Source organism: Balaenoptera borealis (genome assembly GCF_965194805.1).
Source record: "Balaenoptera borealis genome assembly, chromosome: 17".
Lineage (NCBI taxonomy): Eukaryota > Metazoa > Chordata > Mammalia > Artiodactyla > Balaenopteridae > Balaenoptera > Balaenoptera borealis.
The window spans coordinates 1,525,973-1,542,667 of NC_138876.1; the positions used below are offsets into that span (position 1 = coordinate 1,525,973).

General features: G+C 63.9%; 1 protein-coding gene and 1 pseudogene across 10 annotated transcripts; both read left to right on the forward strand.

The window, feature by feature from the left end:
* Positions 1–5,616, forward strand: LOC309614664 (ly-6/neurotoxin-like protein 1). 9 transcript variants are annotated; one of them, XM_082363254.1, is made up of 7 exons: positions 1–141; positions 1,038–1,239; positions 1,454–1,555; positions 1,760–1,782; positions 2,144–2,286; positions 4,498–4,532; positions 4,934–5,616. In XM_082363254.1, the coding sequence occupies exons 2-5, from the start codon at positions 1,188–1,190 to the stop codon at positions 2,270–2,272; spliced, it is 306 nt and encodes a 101-aa protein (XP_082219380.1). In that variant the 5' UTR covers positions 1–141; positions 1,038–1,187; the 3' UTR covers positions 2,273–2,286; positions 4,498–4,532; positions 4,934–5,616. The 9 variants fall into 9 exon arrangements, 6 of the variants coding, with proteins under 6 accessions (XP_082219380.1, XP_082219378.1, XP_082219379.1 ...); XM_082363252.1 differs by lacking the exon at positions 2,144–2,286 and having other exon boundaries at positions 1,729–1,782; XM_082363253.1 differs by having other exon boundaries at positions 4,498–5,616.
* A 6,887-nt stretch (positions 5,617–12,503) lies between these two features.
* LOC309614933 lies at positions 12,504–13,719 on the forward strand (annotated as a pseudogene). Its single transcript has one exon. The product of its transcript is annotated as an uncharacterized misc_RNA (transcript).
* The last annotated feature ends 2,976 nt before the right edge of the window (positions 13,720–16,695 follow it).

The window sequence follows — 16,695 nt, forward strand, 5'->3', positions numbered from 1 at the left end:
ACGAACCCGCGGGCGGGGCGGGGCCTGCGGTGAGGTCACGCGCGATGGGCGGCTCTGCCGCGGGGCGGCGGCGCGGCGTGGTCAGGGCGGGGCTCACGGACAGACGCATTGTCAGACCCGGGCTCGCAGGGCCGGCGAGGGGTGAGTCGTAGGCGCAACGGGGGCTCATTGTGGTGAAGGTCATGGTTGAGGTCACCCCGACAGCCCTCCGAACTTGGGACCGCAGTCTTGGGGTCGGGGCTCTCCGGGAGGGGGCGGGAAGAGCTGGAGCCGCAGGCCCGGCGTTGCTCAGACCTTGAACATCCCAAGGTGCACGCCCGGAAAATGGGTCATGGAAGATGGATTTGTTATTCTCGGGAAGGGGAGGGTCTAATTTAGTTCCCCGAGGCGGGGACCCGGGGCTGGACTATCCGCGCGGGGAGGGGAGTCGTACTCCAGACACCCCCCAGACTCTTTCCGAGAGAGTGGGCATCTCCGCTCCAAACAGCAGATCCAGACTGGGAAGTTCTTGTCTTGCCCAAGTGCCCTCCTGGAGTGCATTCAAAGCGCATTCCCGCGCAGGCTGGACAGAGCCCCGAAGCCTTCCGCTGCCGGTAGCTCTGCAGTACTGACTCAAAACCCCAGGCAGGGCTCTGGAGGTCTTCCGGGAGAGGGGCCCCTAGCTGGGCCCTGAAAGTGTCAGGAAGTGGGGGGGCCCACGTGGGGACACGCCAGGGGCAAAGGGTAGGGGGAGCAGTGAGGATAGACCCACCCCCGGGGCCCCAGGGCCCTGGGTGGGAGAGGGCTGGGTGCCACGCTCCTGGGCCCCTGCATCAAGCATCCCCGGTAGACTGTGGGTTTGGCCTCGCATTCAAGGCCCCTCCAGCCTTCTGGCCTCCCCTTGGCCCCCCACCCCTGCTTCCTTCTCATCTCATTCGTGTCTCCTCCTCCAGGAAGTCTTCCCTGACTCCCAGGCTGAGTTGGGGGGCTCCTCTGCCCAAGCCTGTGGGTCCCTCAGGCCCTGCTGTGACCACCTGTCCTCATCCCCCTCTGTGCAGGGCCATAGCGCCTCCAGTCGACCAGGAGCTCCCAGAGGGCAGGGGGTTGTCCCACCCCCTCTGTGCCTTGCCCCAGCCCTGGCCTGAGTTGAATTGAAGACCAGCTGCTCTCCACTTCCCTGCTCCCACTCTGCCCTCTCACCTCCAGCCATGGCGCCCCTGCTCGCCCTGTTCCTGGTGGCCTTGGTGGGCCTACCTGTGGGTAAGATGGATGGAGAAGAGAGGGATGGACAGACCCACCTTTGGGGGCAGGCAGGCTGGAGGGGGTGGGGGCAGAAATCCCAGTGACCGCCTCTCCTCCCAGCTGTTCTGACCTGGGGAAACTGACGGGACCAGGGGGCTGATGGGCTGGAGGAGGGGGCCTCTCGCTGTTCTCTGACCCCCATCTCCCTCCGGCCCCGGCCCCCGGCCCCCAGCCCAGGCTCTGGACTGCCACGTGTGTGCCTACAATGGCGAGAACTGCTTCAACCCCGTGCGCTGCCCGGCCATGGTCACCTACTGCATGACCACGCGCACTTGTGAGTTGCGGGGATGCCCCTCACAGGCCTGCCTGGGGAGCACGGCGGCGGGTGGGGGAGTGTGAGGGAGGCTGAGGAGGGAGGCTCCCGCCTGCCCCAGGATCCTTTTTGGGAGCTCCTGGCTTAGGGGAACCTGGCCTAATGGCCCTGCATGCTGGGGTTGGCCCCCTCAGGGTCCTGGCCCACCTCCCCATCCCTCTGCAGACTACACCCCGACCAGGATGAAGGTGAGCAAGTCATGTGTGCCCAGCTGCTTTGAGACCGTGTACGATGGCTACTCCAAGCACGCGTCCACCACTTCATGCTGCCAGTACGACCTCTGTAACGGCGCTGGCCTCGCGGCCCCTGCAACCCTGGCCCTTGTACTCCTGGCCACCCTCTGGGGTCTGCTCTAAAGCCCCGTTCCGCCCTCCACAGACTCAAGGGCAAAGTGCTCAGCAGCAAGGCCCCACCCTCTCCCCTGCACCCCCCCCCCCCGCCGCCCTCCCCAGACCCACCCAGCGGCATCCAGGAGTGTCTGCAAGAGGACTCTTGACCTCCCCCAGCCACCCTGGGGTCTGCTTCCAGGTCATGACCTGTTGTTTTCAGAAGGCCGATGTGGGACCACACCTCCCAAGGCATCTGGCTTTGATGGGGCAGCTCAGCCCCCTCCTCTATCCAAGGATGGGGGTGTGGGCACGGTGTGCTGTTTATGGGGGATCTTCAGTTGGCCGGTGAACACTGATGTGAAGGTGTGTAAGTGTGCTGGAGGGGGAGGGGAGATTAGGGACCCAGGGGGTGGGGAATAGTCCTAGGAAGAAGGCTCTCCACGGCCCCAGAAGGGCTGCCCAGGGCACGTGTGGCATGGCGGGCCGATCGGGGAAGCCCTGTGCCCACCCCCCCGTCGGCTGTCCCCTCGTGTCTAGGCAGCCCTTGGCAGGGGAGGAAGTGGCTCAGCCTAAAGAGGCCCCTGAGGCCCCTCCAGACCCGGCGCTGGGCCCCTGCGCAAGGCCTGAGCCTGGAGAGGCCAGGCTATATTTGGTCGAGCTTGAGAGCTGATCCCAGGACTATTTTGGGCCAGGAGGGAAGGGAGCAGAGCGGTGGCCACCCGAAGCCTGGCTTTCAGCCCTAAGCAGGCCCTAGCGGAGTGCGCCTCTTTACGGGGGAGGTGGGGGGGGGGGGCGCCGAGGATTCGCCGGGGCGGGGGCGGGGGCGGTGCATCCTTGAACCGGAGCGGGGCGCCCTCTGGTGGACGCTCGGGGCCGCGCCGGGCAGGGGTGGGCTCGGTCCGCCGGAGGGGAGGGGGAGGCAGGGTCCGGGGAAGGAGGGGAGGAGGAGTCGGGGAAGGGAGGGGGACTGGGGTCAGGAAAAGAGGGGAGGGGAGAGGGAGAGGGGAGGTCCGGGGGAGGAGGGGAGGACAGGTCGGGAAAGGAGAGTGCAAAGGGCCACGCTCCCTCCCCGCGCAGCCGGGATCCCCTCGCCCCTCGCAGCGGCTTGACTGCTATCCCGTCGGCAGCAGCAGGATCCCGACTGAACGAGTGCCGGGTGCGCTGGCCTTGGCCCCAAAGGGTTTCGCGGACCCCTCGACCTCTGACTCTGCCCACGGGGAGGGCGGGAGGTCCGCTCTGGCTGGAGCGCTCCAGCCTCAGCTCAGGGAGTGGCTCTCAGGTGCCCCGAGTCAAGCTGGGCCTTGGGACCCCCAGAGACCCAAGAAAGGGCATCATTTAAAAGGCACCCACCCTAGGTGAGCCCCACCCTTGCCCAGCGTCTGCTGTTCTGGACCCGGGTGGCCCGGGGAGCCGGGCCCTCCTTCCAGTGAGGCCAGTCAGGAGGCGCAGCGTTGTGCCGGGGTCACACGGCGCCTGAGGCCTCCTCAGCTGACCAGTGCCCCCAGCTCCAGTGTCCGGGGAGGGGCCAAGGAGCCCCTTCAGGTTGGCACGGCCCAAGTGTGCAGGATGGTGGCAGGTGCCCACGTGGGCGGTTGTCCCTGGAACTCAGAAGCCCTTGGCCCCTAAGCATGGCCCCTGTCAGGGGGACCTGTGCTGGAAATTCCCTCTTGAGAGCTTCCCTCTGGGACCGCCAGACCTCAGGGGATCAGGTCGCCCTGGGGGAGCCCGGGTAGGAGGTCCTTAGGCAGGCCTGGGTCAGGCTTCCCAGAGGGCCAAGAAGCAGAAGGACCGAACCCCAGACAGCCGGCCAGGTGGCCCCTCCCCCTGATGCCCAGTGTGGTGAGAGCCCCTCCCTGGGGGAGGCTGGGGGGAAGCCAGACCCCACACCCAGCTCCTCCACCCAAAGACTCCCAGGAGTGGTCCACCTCAGGGAAGTGACCACACTCCCCGCAGAATTGGCTGCAGGGCCACTGCAGCTCCAGATGCTTCCTGGGAGGGAGGGCAGCCGTGGGCAGACTGCCCTCCTGACTCAGCAGGAGAGGCCTGGGAAGCACTGTCACTGCCCTGCTTGTGCAAGCACTTTGTCCTGGGTCCGGTGGCTCCTCGGCTAGATCGGGTCCTCCCTCCCTCCCTCCTGTCCTGGCGGGGATGGAGTAGAGCCCTGCCTGGCCCCCTATGGGCTCTGGGGTCACTGAGATCAGGGATCCAGCAGCTGGGTGTGCTTGGTGTTGGGGGAGCTTCTCACACCTGCCCCTCGCCTCCATCTGTCCAACCTTCCTCCACCCTGACCTGGTCCCATCCCAATACCCATGGCACCGCCCCCAGCACCAGGGACCATGCTGCGTGTCCCACCTCCACAGACTGGGTTCTGCCTGGCCCGGCTGTGGTCGAAACTCGGCACAGACACGCCTAAGGTGTTATGCTCACGCCCTGGCCGGGCCCCCGAGTGGGGAGTGCGTGGCACTGCAAAATCAGGGGAACGCACCAGTAGGGCCCTTGGAAATCAAACAAGTCAACTTGTCCCAACTGACTGTCCATGAGGTTAGTAACTAACATCTGCCCGTTTCCCTGCAGTCGTGGCTCTAAGCACTGCAAGACAACCCTGCAAGGTAGGAGCCGTTATCATGCCCCTTTCACAGATGAGGAAACTGAGGCACAGAGAGGTGAAGTAGTTGCCCAAGCCAGGTGGGACTTCTTGTCCCCCGCCCCCACTGCACCCCTGCCCCACCCTGCAGTCGCTTCTCCCATCAGCTGGGAGAGGAAGGGGAAGCTGAGAAGGTGGGTTTATAAATTTAAGAGGATTTTAGCATGTGAAATCATTATAACAGCTTAGGGTCAGGAAAGAGAGAAAATCAGCACCAGGAGGTTTGAGAAGCCATGAAGGACAGAGTCAGGGCGTCCAGCCCTGTGTCTGGGTGCTGGGCCAGGGGTGGAATAGCACAGAGGAGGGCAGAGGGGTGCCAGGCACTCCGAGCTCACCTGGCCCAGACCCCTTCCCCACCTGTGTCAGGATCGTGGGGCCCCAACGGAAACGAGAGCCCGCTCAGCAGGCGGAGAGGCCCAGGCTCTTTCTCGCGGCTCTTCGTGACGTTTCAGATCTGGAAGCAGCCTGCCTGTCTCAGGAGCGGCTGCTTGACTGTGTGGTGGCACCTCCATGGACTCCTGTGCCGTCCATCTGCCTGGAACACAGCTGCGGCCCCGGTGCAGGCGGACGTGCACAGGGGAGGCTGGACAGCTGCTTCTCACCTCCCTTTGTAACATCTGATTTGTGGTGATGAACGTGTATTTTTTTCATGATTCTAAACCTCTGAGACAGGTAAAAAGAAAGTGAGAGGTCCCTTTCTTTTTCATCTCTCCCCCTCCCCCAAATTTTGTTGGATCCTGTCCCTCAGGCTGATCTGGAGCTTGTCGTTCACATCTCTGAGCCTCTGTTGTCTTGCTGATAAAATGGGGACAAGAGCGCCCACCAGGCTGGGGCGTAACTGCCCAGTCTGGGGCCTGGCACACAGAAGGCACCGGGTGGACAGATGGATGAACGGATGGACAGACAGACGGATGGTGCCCTTTCTATCCACTTCCTGACCCTACCCAGCATGGGCATCGACTTCAGGCCATGGCCCCCCTCCCTCACACGGCCTCCCAGAGAGGTCTCGTTTGCACCTCCTCGAGCTAGTGAATAAATGGTTGAATACATGTGTCGACTTTCTGTCCCACCAGCCACCCCTCCTGCGCTCACCTCCACCCAGTGGTCTGGTTTGCCGGTCCTGCTGGCTCTGTCTGTCCTAGGCTCCCGCCCACCCTGGGTCACCCAGTCTTGACCTCGAACCAGCCCTGGCCCAGGGCAGGGGATGACCCACGGGAGGGGAGCCAGACAGGAGAGGCAGGAGGACTCCCAGGGTTCACAGGAGCGGCCCCAGTTCTGGTTCCCTGGGAGCGAGGCAGGCCCACCACCTCACCCAGCGGACCCCTGGGGGAAGGCTGACGGGGCTGGTGGGGGAGGTGGGACCCCAGGAACCCCCCCCCCACCACCCGGCTCTTCCTCTCTGCCTGGGAGCGGGGTCTGAGACCGACTGCCCACAGGAGCCCACCAGATAGAGGGATGGACAAAAGCCACTCGGGCTGCCAGGGCAGACAAGGGCCTCTGGGCCGGCAGGGCTGGCCCCCTTCAGACAGCCACCCACACTGCCCCCACGGTGCACCTCCCATTTTGGCAGAATGGCTTGGCTGGCGCATCGCTCCCACAAAGTCTGGCTCCTGCTCTCAGGAGGGTCCTTCTGGGCTCTCACCCATCATGGGGCCTCTCTTAATACCAAGGGCCTTTCTGCTCCCCGCCCCCCAGCACTGGACAAACACCCACAGGTCCTGGGCCCTGCAGTACAGTCACGATCATGACCAGGGTCCCTCGTCACTCCCAGGGGGTAGACAGTGCAGAACCACCACTTCTGGAGGGAGGCCCATTTGACAGACAGGAAAGCTGAGGACCGTGCTTTGTGGCTCTTCGGAGGGCAGCTGCTCCGCTAACTCACCGCAGGGGCCCCGCAGGGGGCCGTGCTGGTGAAGCTTCTGGCTTTGGCGGGCCCTAAGCTTTGTTTGCATGTTTAGGGCCAGGGGCTAGGCCCCCAGGTCTGAGCCAGACCCTCATTCCTGTTCACCCGGGAGGCCAGAGGCTGTGCGCTGAGGGTTCATCGTGTGCCACGCCAAATTACGTGATCCACAGTCGTATCATTTGAGGACCAGAAAAGAGGTTTATGGAATTAAATGAGGCTCTCCGGAGGCCACACAGCCATCGAGCCTGGGGACCAGGGCCCAGTCCAGTTCCTCGGCTGAGCTGGCCTCGGGGGCGGGGCAGAGCAGCAGCTGGTGTAAGACAGCAGCCCGGGCGCCCTGGGAGCCAGGCCTCTCCCCAGGAGGACATGAGGCTGCTCCCTGGGCTCCTGCTGGCCGCTGCCTTGAACCTGGAGCTGGGTGAGTCCAGGGCTCAGGGCCACCTCCTCTCCAGCCCTCCCCGCTGGCTCTAAGCCTGTCCCTCCGATCTCGGCCACCACTGAGCTGTGATTCCCACCTTGGGGGAGCCCACTTCCTGCCCCCGCGCCCCCTTTCCTGAGGCACTGGCTCTCCCGTCCACCAGCTCCTACCCTCTGCCCAACCGCCCCCCGGACCTGCGGGCCCATCAGCTGAGCCCTCACCCTGTCCTCGTCCCTGCAAGAGGTGCGGACCGCTCAGCGCCCTGCCCCTGGCTTGACCCCTCCTTCCCCCACCCCCACGGTCCTTCCCAGTCCAGCAGTGAACCCACCCACCTGAATTTGATGTCTTGGCCTGCTCCTGGGTCCACCCTCTCATGCCTTCCTCCTTCCTCTCCCCCAGGGAGGATCCAGGCCTCTCCCCTTTCCGGTCCGGCCTTATTCTGGAGGCAGTTTTCCCACTCCCATCACTGCAGTCTTCTCTGGCTCCGCCCACATCCACTGTCGCTGGCTGCATCTGCCCCTGAGGCCTGCTCAAGGGGTCCTCGGGGACATGCCCCAAAATGGGGTTGCCCACACCTGGCCTCGTCATCTCCCCACCGACCCCCGAGTTGGGGTGGCATCTCCACCCACCCAGATGCCTGAACAAAACCAACTGGGCCCCCCCAATCCAATCCCAACCAGCCCACTCCCCCAGCCCCCAGCCGTTTTCCCACCTGGGTCAGCACCCGCCTCACCAGCCCCATGGCCCTAAATGAGATGGACAGAGGAAGCATCTGGACAGCCCCGGCCCAGGCCCGGCGCTCCCCCTCCCAACTGTTTCTGGGATCTGCCCACTGTCTCCCCTTGCAGGGACCCTGGGGAAGGGGGGTCTCTGCCCTGTGGGAAAAGTCTGTGAGGCTCGGGGCCCAGGCCTCACCAATGACCCCCGAGAACTGCCCCTGGGTCATCAGGGTGGATGGATGAGGACAGGAAGACTGGGGGATCTGAGCTCAATGCAGAGAACGCCCTTGTCACCGCCAGGGCTGGGTCACGGGGGTTGGGCGGCCTCCTCTCCCTCCCCCGGCTCAGCCTGTGGCCAGGGGATCATGGGAGCCCCGCCGGGTGCTGAGTGTCCACTGAGACGTCGCTGAGTGGAAAGAGAGGGTGCCATTATGCAGGAGTTGCCCTCAGCTCTGTCCCTGTCTGTGTGTCCGTCTGTCTGTCCCTATGCCTGTGGCTGCAGTCCAAGCCTTGCAGTGTCACCAGTGCAAGGGCTTTGGAGGATGCTCCCACAAGTCCAGAGGCCCGGCAGGCTCCAGCGCTGTATCACTATCACCACCCATGAGTAGGGGGTGCGGAGCGGGCTGGCCACACCCTCCTGGCCCAGGTGGGGGGCGCCAGGCTCAGAGGGGCATAGCCTGACCCAGGCGTCCAGCAAGTCAGGAGCAGGGCAGGGAGAGAACCCACTGGCCTCAGCCCAGAAGAGGGCCTGAGAGAGGGGACCAGGTCCACCCAGGTGGGGGGCTGACCCTCCGCCCCCAGGGGCCCCCATCAGGGGGTTTGGAGGTGACGGCCAAAGGGTAGGGGTTTCTTTTTGAGACAATGAAAGTATTCTAAAACTGACTCTGATGGTTGCACGTATCTCTAAATATGCCAAAAACACTTCACATGGGTGAACTGCATGGTATGTGAAGTATACCCAATAAAGCTGTTAAAAAGAAAAAAAAGAAAAAACATTTTAAGAAAAACAAGACTCAAAATTCAGATTGAGAAAGATTCATGATGACATACAAATCTAAAAAGAAATGCGTGAAAAATGCCATAAACAAATCTAAAAGAAGACAAGGTAGGAAACATTTGCTATATGCGAAAAAGAGGTGGATTCCATTCCTATATAAAGAAAACTACAAATCCACAAGGAAGGGGCAAGGACGTGAGTAGCACGTTCAAAGGAAAAGACATTCAACCACACTTCCAATCAGAGAGGAGCAAAATGAAGGAAGTAGCATTTTAAATCTTTGAGCAAAAAAATGGCAGGACAGTGATGCCAAGGGGGCAGGGACAGCGCCCGCTGTGTGCCCTGGCGGGAATCGCGCAAGGAGGTGCCGCCGGTGAAGCTGTAAGATGTCCCTGGAGTGTTGTTGAGTGCAGGCTGCCGAGACGTCACCCAAACACCTGGGACGGGAGGGACGTGGGGTAAGAAGCCCTGACCACTGGACCAGGAGGGCCCTGCCCGGGAGGGAGACGGCACGGTACTCGAGGGACTGATCTGGCCCCCGTGTGTGTGTCCCATTGCCCGTGGCTAAAGGCCGTGAAGACTCTGCAGTGGAGGGCCTCACAGCGGTGTTTTGAGCACAGACTGAGCAGCCTGAGTGCCCGCTAGGACAGGGAGTAATCCGTCAGGGCATCCCACTGGGCGCTGCAGAGAGAAGAAACAGGTACAGCCACGGCCCCAGGAGCCCTTCACACTGTCTGCGCAGTTTCTTCACATCTTAGAAACATGGGTTTAAGGGCCCTCAGTCTGCTCTGCCGGACACAAGAGGGGCATAGGTAAGTGGAAACCCAGGTAGGGAAACCCCTTGGCCTACTTGGGGATCCACAGACACTGCTCTGAGGAGACAACCCCACAGGCAGGCTGGGTAGGAGGCCATGCCGGGCAGCTGGAGCCGCGGAGCCCTGACCCTGGTCCCACGCTGAGCCCCGACCCTGGTGACAAGCTGAGCCCTGACCCTGGTCCCACTCTGAGCCCTGACCCTGGTCACACGCTGAGCCCTGACCCTGGTCAACTCTGAGCCCTGAGCCTGGTCACACGCTGAGCCCTGATGCTGGTCACACTCTGAGACCTGACACTGGTCACAATCTGAGCCCTGACCTTGGTGACATGCTGAGCCCTGAGCCTGGTCACACTCTGACCCCTGAGCCTGGTCACACTCTGACCCCTGAGCCTGGTCACACGCTGATCTCTGATCCAGAGGCTCCTGGAGAAACAGAGAGAAGGATGTAGACCTCTTAGCAGGGAGGCACCCTAAGCAGAGCAGCCCAGACGCTGGCTGGGGCACATTCCTCCTCACCCTAAGTAGGTAGCAACTTTGCAGAAAGGTTCAGCCTGTGTCTCCCCAGCAGGGGTCACGCAGAAACTCTAGGAGGAGTTAATGCCCAAGGGCCAGGTATGTTCCGGAAGGAAAGAACAGGTGGGGGCCCTGGGTCTGAGGGCAGGACGGCGGTGGGCTGGGCCAGCCACAGCAAAGGAATTGGGCTCAACCCAAGGAAGAACCTCGGCTGTGCGTGGTGGTGTCTGCACCACCAGGATTAGCTGCACCCAGCATCCAGCTTGGCAGCCTGGCGAAGAGCAGAATCAGACAGGCCCGGCTGCTGTCTTGGCTTTTGCCCAGCCCTCCCTGGATGACCGGCCCGTCAGCTCGCTGCTAGAGCCTCCCATCCTGCATCCAAAATCCAGGCATCAGCACTGGGTACCATCGTTGGCTGTAGTGAGAAAAATAAGATTCAGCAGGCGGAGTGTCTGACACATTCTGGGTGTTAAGGAAGGCTAGGTGTCCCCCGACCCAGTGCCCAGGGAGACATAGGCCCTCCCAGTCTCGGGGTCAAAGACCAGACCCCAAATGGAGCTGATGCCCAGAGGCTAGAAAAGGCCTTGGGGGTGATGGCGGGGTGGGGCGGGCGGTCCCAAGACAGAATTTCAACCACGAGAGGCAGGGGTGGGAAGGGCATCCCCGGTGCAGGAAGAGCGGGAGCGGAGTCTGGAGGGAGTGAGGTCTGGAGCCTTTGGTAGAAGATGGAGGGTGGAGCGAGGCTGCAGCAGAGCCCCGAGTGTCTCTGCGCACAGCCCTGCCATCAACCCGCCCCTACCCTCCCAGCGTGTGCTCCGGCAGCATGGGGCCTGGAGGAGGGGGTGACAGGGTCACAGGTGGGGCACACCTGGCGAGGCTGAGGTGCAGGCCGCCCCGGGGGGGCGCAGTGCCTGGAGCCGCTTGAATCTAGGGCCCAAATCCACATCTCCCCCATCTGAGCCCGGGCCGGGGCCTGCCTGTCAACTTCGTGACCTGCAGTTGGGCCAGGGGAGCCCTGCCTGAGGGGCAGCCCCCTGGGCCCTGATCCAGGAGTGCCTGCCCCCCCAGGGGACGCCAGGATTAGCATCCCAAGGCGACCCTGCCCCTTCCCCCTCCCCCCATCCAGGACCTTCCTGTTGACCCAGCACTTTTCCTGTCTTTGTCCCCTTAAGCCTGTGAGCACATTTTGGCTGGTTGTCCTGGCGGCCATCTCCCCATCACTACATCCCACGTGACCACCTCAGAGAAGCTGGGTGCTGGGGCCTGGGGCGCTCTGGGAGGATTTGAACGCAGAACCACTAGACCAGCAATCCACCCTGGAGAACAGCGTGGGGACCCCAGGCCGGACAGGTGCCTGACAGAGGCAGGGGTCAGGGTGCAGGAGAGCCCTCACCCTCTGCTGCTCCCTTCCAGGTGGCCTGGGGGTCTTCCTCAGGTGCAGGGATATCTCAGGTTGGGGTGGGGGGAGAAGGTAGAGAGCCCCACCGAGGGAGTTACAGAGGCGGGTGAGGAACCCCCAATCCTAAGAGGGGGATCACGAGGGTGCGGGGAGGGGCCCAGACTGCGCGGGAGGTAGAGGAATGGGGAAGGGGCAGGGAGGGGCGGGGGGGGGGACCACAGAGGAGCGGGTGTCCAGGTGGAGGCGGGTGGGGCCCAGTGGGCGGGGGGCGGGTCTCCGTGCCTCTGCCACCCACAGTCCCCCTGATCTGCTCGGCTGACCGGTCGGGTGGCTGCAGCGGGTGTTCGCCATCCCTGCGGGGCAGGCCCAGGACCGCGCGCTGCAGGGACCAGACTCTGGGGGACACGGCTGGCGCTGCTGGCGCTGGTGCTGGCCGCCGGCTGTGAGCTCGGTGAGGGGTGCGGGGCCGCCAGACGAGGCAGTGCCTGGGGCGATGGGGGGATGGAGGGAGAGGAAGAAAGCAGGGCGGCAGAGGAGATGTGGTGTGAGAAGGGAGAGGTGGCAGTGGGGTGGGCCAGGCACGGTGGGGCTCTGCGGCAGACGGGGCGCCTGCGACCTGGGCCAGGGTGAGGAGGGGTGTGGCGGGGAGGGGCCTCTCCCCAGGGCTGCGACTGGCAGGGGGGTTGGTGGCCAAGGTCCTGGGTGCCCACTGGAGAACAGCCCTTCGTCAGCATGGGGCTCCAGGGAAGGGCTTTCTGCTGGGGCGGGCGGACAGGGTCAGAATCATGCTCCCCGGCTCCTGGGCCATGGTGCGGGGGCAGGTCTCAGGAGGGGCCTTGCGGACACCAGGGAGGCACCGGGGGGTGGGGGAGCAGGAGGTGGAGAAGAGGGAAGCAAACCAGACATACTGGGAGACTGGGGGTCTGAGACATCCCAGGCCCTTGGGGGGCCCACCCCCAACCAGAAAAGGAGCTGGGTTGGGTGGGCCCCAGCCAGATGGTTCTGCCCATTTCCCAGAGGGGAAAACTGAGGTCATCCCGAGAGACACAGCAACAGTCAGCGGGGGTGGAGGGGCCTCACTGTGCACGTGGGCGGCTTGGGCTGCCATGGTAGGGGTGGGGCACTGGGGCTGGAGGGAAGAGGAGCAGCCTGTGTGCCCTAAGTCCCCCGCCACCCCACCACCCTACGCCCTGACCGGCCTGGGTCCCACTGGACCGTGGCTCTTCTCCCCTCCCTTGTTAAGCTTCCACCAGCGGGGACACCGGGCCCAGCCCGGCCCACCCTGCACGCCACATACCTCCTTGCCTGATCCCCGATCCACTCTGCAGCCCTTCGGGTCCTGCATTTTGCTGATGAGGATGCCAGGGGTGACCCGCCTGCCCCTGCCAGGCCCTTTACTGCAGGGGCCCCAGTGCCTCCGTCTCCCTGCGCCTCCCCAGTGCTCCCAAAGCTGCTTCATCCCTGCCTGGCCTTGGCCCCTCCAGGGGCACAGTCGGCCTCAGGACTCGGGGACCCCAGCTCGAAGCTCTTGAATGTTCCCTGAGTTTTGGTCGGTGGGCGACTGGACCCTGGGTGGAGCTGTCCTCCTCAAACCTGGGCCTTCTGGTCAGAGGGCTTGGGAGGGCCGGGGCCTGCCTGACCCGTCCCTCTCCACTCCTTCCCCAGTGGTGGCCTTGCAATGCTACAACAGTCCTGAGCCCACCAGCGTGTCCAGCTGAGTCACCACCACGACCTGCAATGCCCACAGAACCATGTGCAAGACCACGCTCTGCTCCCTGGAGATGGGGCAGTGGGGCCGGGTAGGGCGGGGCTGGGGTCCCAGGGTCAGAGCTGCCTCCAGGCCAGGCACCCCATGGGCAGAGAGCAGTCGCCACCTTCGTCAGTTCCAGAAAGGGCTTTGGGTCCAAGCAGCCGGGCCTCCCTCCCTCCCTCGTTCCTCCCTGTCCTTCCTGCAATGGCAACAATCTTCAGCCTGGCTGGGGAGTCGCTGGGGGAGGAGTGGCCTCATCCCGCGGGGCATCTGGAGCGAATCACCACGAGTGCTGCGCAATGGTGGTGGACAGGAGGAGGGGCTGGGTCACGGAGGGACTGAGACGGGGGTGGTGACCCCAGAGTGGATGCTGCAGGAGACAGCTGGGCTGGGGCTTGGAGGCCGTGGAGGGCGGGGTCATAGGCCAGCCTGACGCCGGTGCCCCCATACCCCCAGCGTCCCCTTTCCGGGGGGGCTCCGCGGTGACCAAGTCCTGTGCCAGCAAGTGCGTGCCCTCGGACGTGGACGGCATCGGCTGGACCCGGCCCGTGTCCTGCTGCAACACTGACCTGTGCTATGTGGACGGGGCGCCTGCCCTGGGCCTTTGAGCAATCGTGGCCCACGGCCGCACCAGGCCTCCTGAATCTCTTTTCTGGGAGCGGACCTGCCCCCTGGCATGGGGAGGGCCGCCCGCTGTGTCTCAGGCTCCGTCACCTAGGCCGTGTCCCCCTCAGCCCTTCTAGCCCTTCCATCCATCTCTCCGTCCACCTCTGCCCGGCCCAGCCGCCCCGGCTCTCTTGGGAGCTCTCTCTTCGCCCACACTGCTGACCCGTCTGTCCGTGCGCCCTCCATCTCCCTGTGACGTGGGGACAAGGACGGTCACTAGCCCTGGGACACCCCCACCAACCAGGCAGGTCTCTGCCCTCCTGGCCTCGGGGGCTCTGGGGGCCCCACGGGCAGGGGGAGCACCACATCCACCAGGACTGGATCTGGGGGGCTTCTTGGAGGAGGGGGCATTAGGGCTGCCCTTGAATGACAGAGACATTGGCTGGTAGAGGAGGGCAGGCCAGGCCAGGTGGAAGGTAGGTCTAGGGGGGCAAGCGGCCCAGGATCTGGGATGACTCCATGAAGCGTCCCAAGGCTCACTGGCCTGCCCCTGAACAGGGCTTTACCCCGTGGTCAGGCCTGTGGTGACATGGTCCCTGCGTCGTGCGGTGGAGGGCGCTGAGAGGCGCAGGCTGCAAGCCTTCTCCGGGCCCACCCCGGAAAGCTCCCCTGGCCCCGCCTCACCAAGCCCCACTCCCTGCTGCCCAGGGCAGCCCAAGCTCCAGTGCAGGAGGGAGCTCTGTTTCACCTTGGTCTTGGGCCAGCTCCAAAGCTCCAGACCATCTCCCCAGAGAGCCACCCATCCGACAGGCCTCTCAAACCACTCCCCGACCACACACACACACACACACACACACACACACACGTATACACAGTCCTATAAGCACTCAGCACAGGCCCGGGCACTTGAGGAAGGATGGACCCAGGGGAAGGCAGGAGACAGGCCCTAGGTACCCTGGGATGCCCCCTCCTCTCTGCCCCACCACCCTGCCCTGCCCTGCTCCAGAAGCTTCTCCTAGGCCCCTGGGTGAGTGGGCCCCTGGGATCTGGGAGGGGCGCCCAGCACCCGGCGTCTCCTGCCAAGTTGAGATGGGGCTGTGTAGCCTTCCTTCTGCACCACAGGGTGTCCCCCAGCCTGCAACCCTGGGTCCAGAGAGCCCCACTGTCAGCCATCACCCCCTTTAAGGGCCTCCTGCTCCTGGAGGGAGGAAGGCAGCAGCCAGGACTCATGGTCGGGTGCCACCGAGGGCACCCCAGGCCTGTGGGAGAAGAGACCGGTGGTGGCCTAGAAGGCCCCCTGTTCCTCGGACCCTGGCAACTCCACACCTCTGCTTCCTGTGGGTAAGACTTGCCATCCGAGCCAGCTCCCAGCCAGCAGGACCCCCGCAGACCCCCTGCCTTGGGCGGACCCTTGGGCTGGGAGGCCAGGAACGTTCACACGCTGTCTTGGATGCCACATCGGGGGCTGTGACTCTGAGCGCTGAGCTTGTCAAGGGGGAGACACTGCCCCCAGTCACGCATCGCACCTCTCACCTGGCTCTTCTCGTGCCTCTCACAAAAATGAGGACAGCGGAGGGTCACTTGGCCTTAGAGCCTGGACTGAGACTCAGTAAACACACACACACACACACACACACACACACACACACACACACACACACACAGCCCTACAGGCAAACACGGGAAGGCTGCGTGCCCTTCCTGGCCACTACCCCGCCGCCGCCCCGGCAGCGCCCTCCCTGCCAGCCTCCACCTCCGAGGTCTTCCGGCTCCTTCAGAGCCGGGGCGCAGGCCCTTTCCAGGCAGCCTCCTCCGACAGCACACGGGGTCTCCCCACCTGGAGCCCAGACCAGCCTGCTTCTCGGCACGCCCACCCCACTGCTGTTCCACGTCCACCTCCACTGTGACCTTCACGGGCAAGTTTTCACAGCTGCCCTCTGGGTCGATGATCCTCTGCCCGGTCTACACATAAAGGAAGGGGGTCAGGGTGGCTCATGAGCAGACCTGGTCGCACGGGAGGTCGGGGGAGCAGGGACCCACTCAGTCCCCGAGGCTCCAGACCAGACGCTCCCCGGGTCCTCTCACCAAGTCCTTAGTGCGCTCGCGGACCAAGCCCCAGGGGAGGGCCGTCCTGCTGCTGTCTGTGCCGCACCTGCCGTGCGCGACTTGATGGTCCGACTTGCATTAGCCACAGTCTCTCCCTTTGCAAACAACGCCCCCGCCCTGTTTCCTTGCAACCATCTCTCAGTCCACGTGGCCAGGTCACTTCTGCCCTCACAACTGCCCAGGGTCCCTAGTCCCATCATACAAACAGAAATCCAGTCCAGAGGGATGAGAGTCACCCCAAGGCCACACGTGGAGACGGCAGCAAAGCCCAGACCCAGGCCTCCCGGGTGCCAGCCCCGAGCTCCTCCCAGCATGCCATCCTGCCCCGAGACTGGGGGTAACTCCCTACCCTGCAGCCGGCTCCCCTCCACCGTCCACACGGCATACACCATTTCATCCACCACCTACCCGTCCACTTGTTCTTTCATCCACCCCCCTTTCCCACCAGCCAGCCCCCCCCCCATGCAGCGTCTATCCACTCATTCCTCCCTCCACGCACCCACTCTCTCAAACATCGTCTATCCACCCGTCTTTTCAACCATCCATCCGTGCATCCATCTATCCATCCACTCACCCACCCACCCATCCATCCATCCACACAACCACTCACTGAGCCCTCAGAGGACAGAGAAACCAGAAAGGACTCTGGGTGAGAAGCACCTGGACTGGGGAGATTGGAGGCTACGACGGGAGACCAGAGAGGCTGCTCAGTGAGAAGCAGAGCACAGGCAAAGGCGTGGAAATGGGAGTGTGCAGTGGAGGTGGGCAGTGAAGATCCAGGAGCCTGGGGGGGCGTGGGCAGAGCCCTCTTGTCTGGGGTCTAGAACGAGGAGGCTCAGGCTTGGTCTAAAGGCCATTCGTGGGGAAGGGGTTGGCAGTGATGAGGTGGCTGGTCCGGGC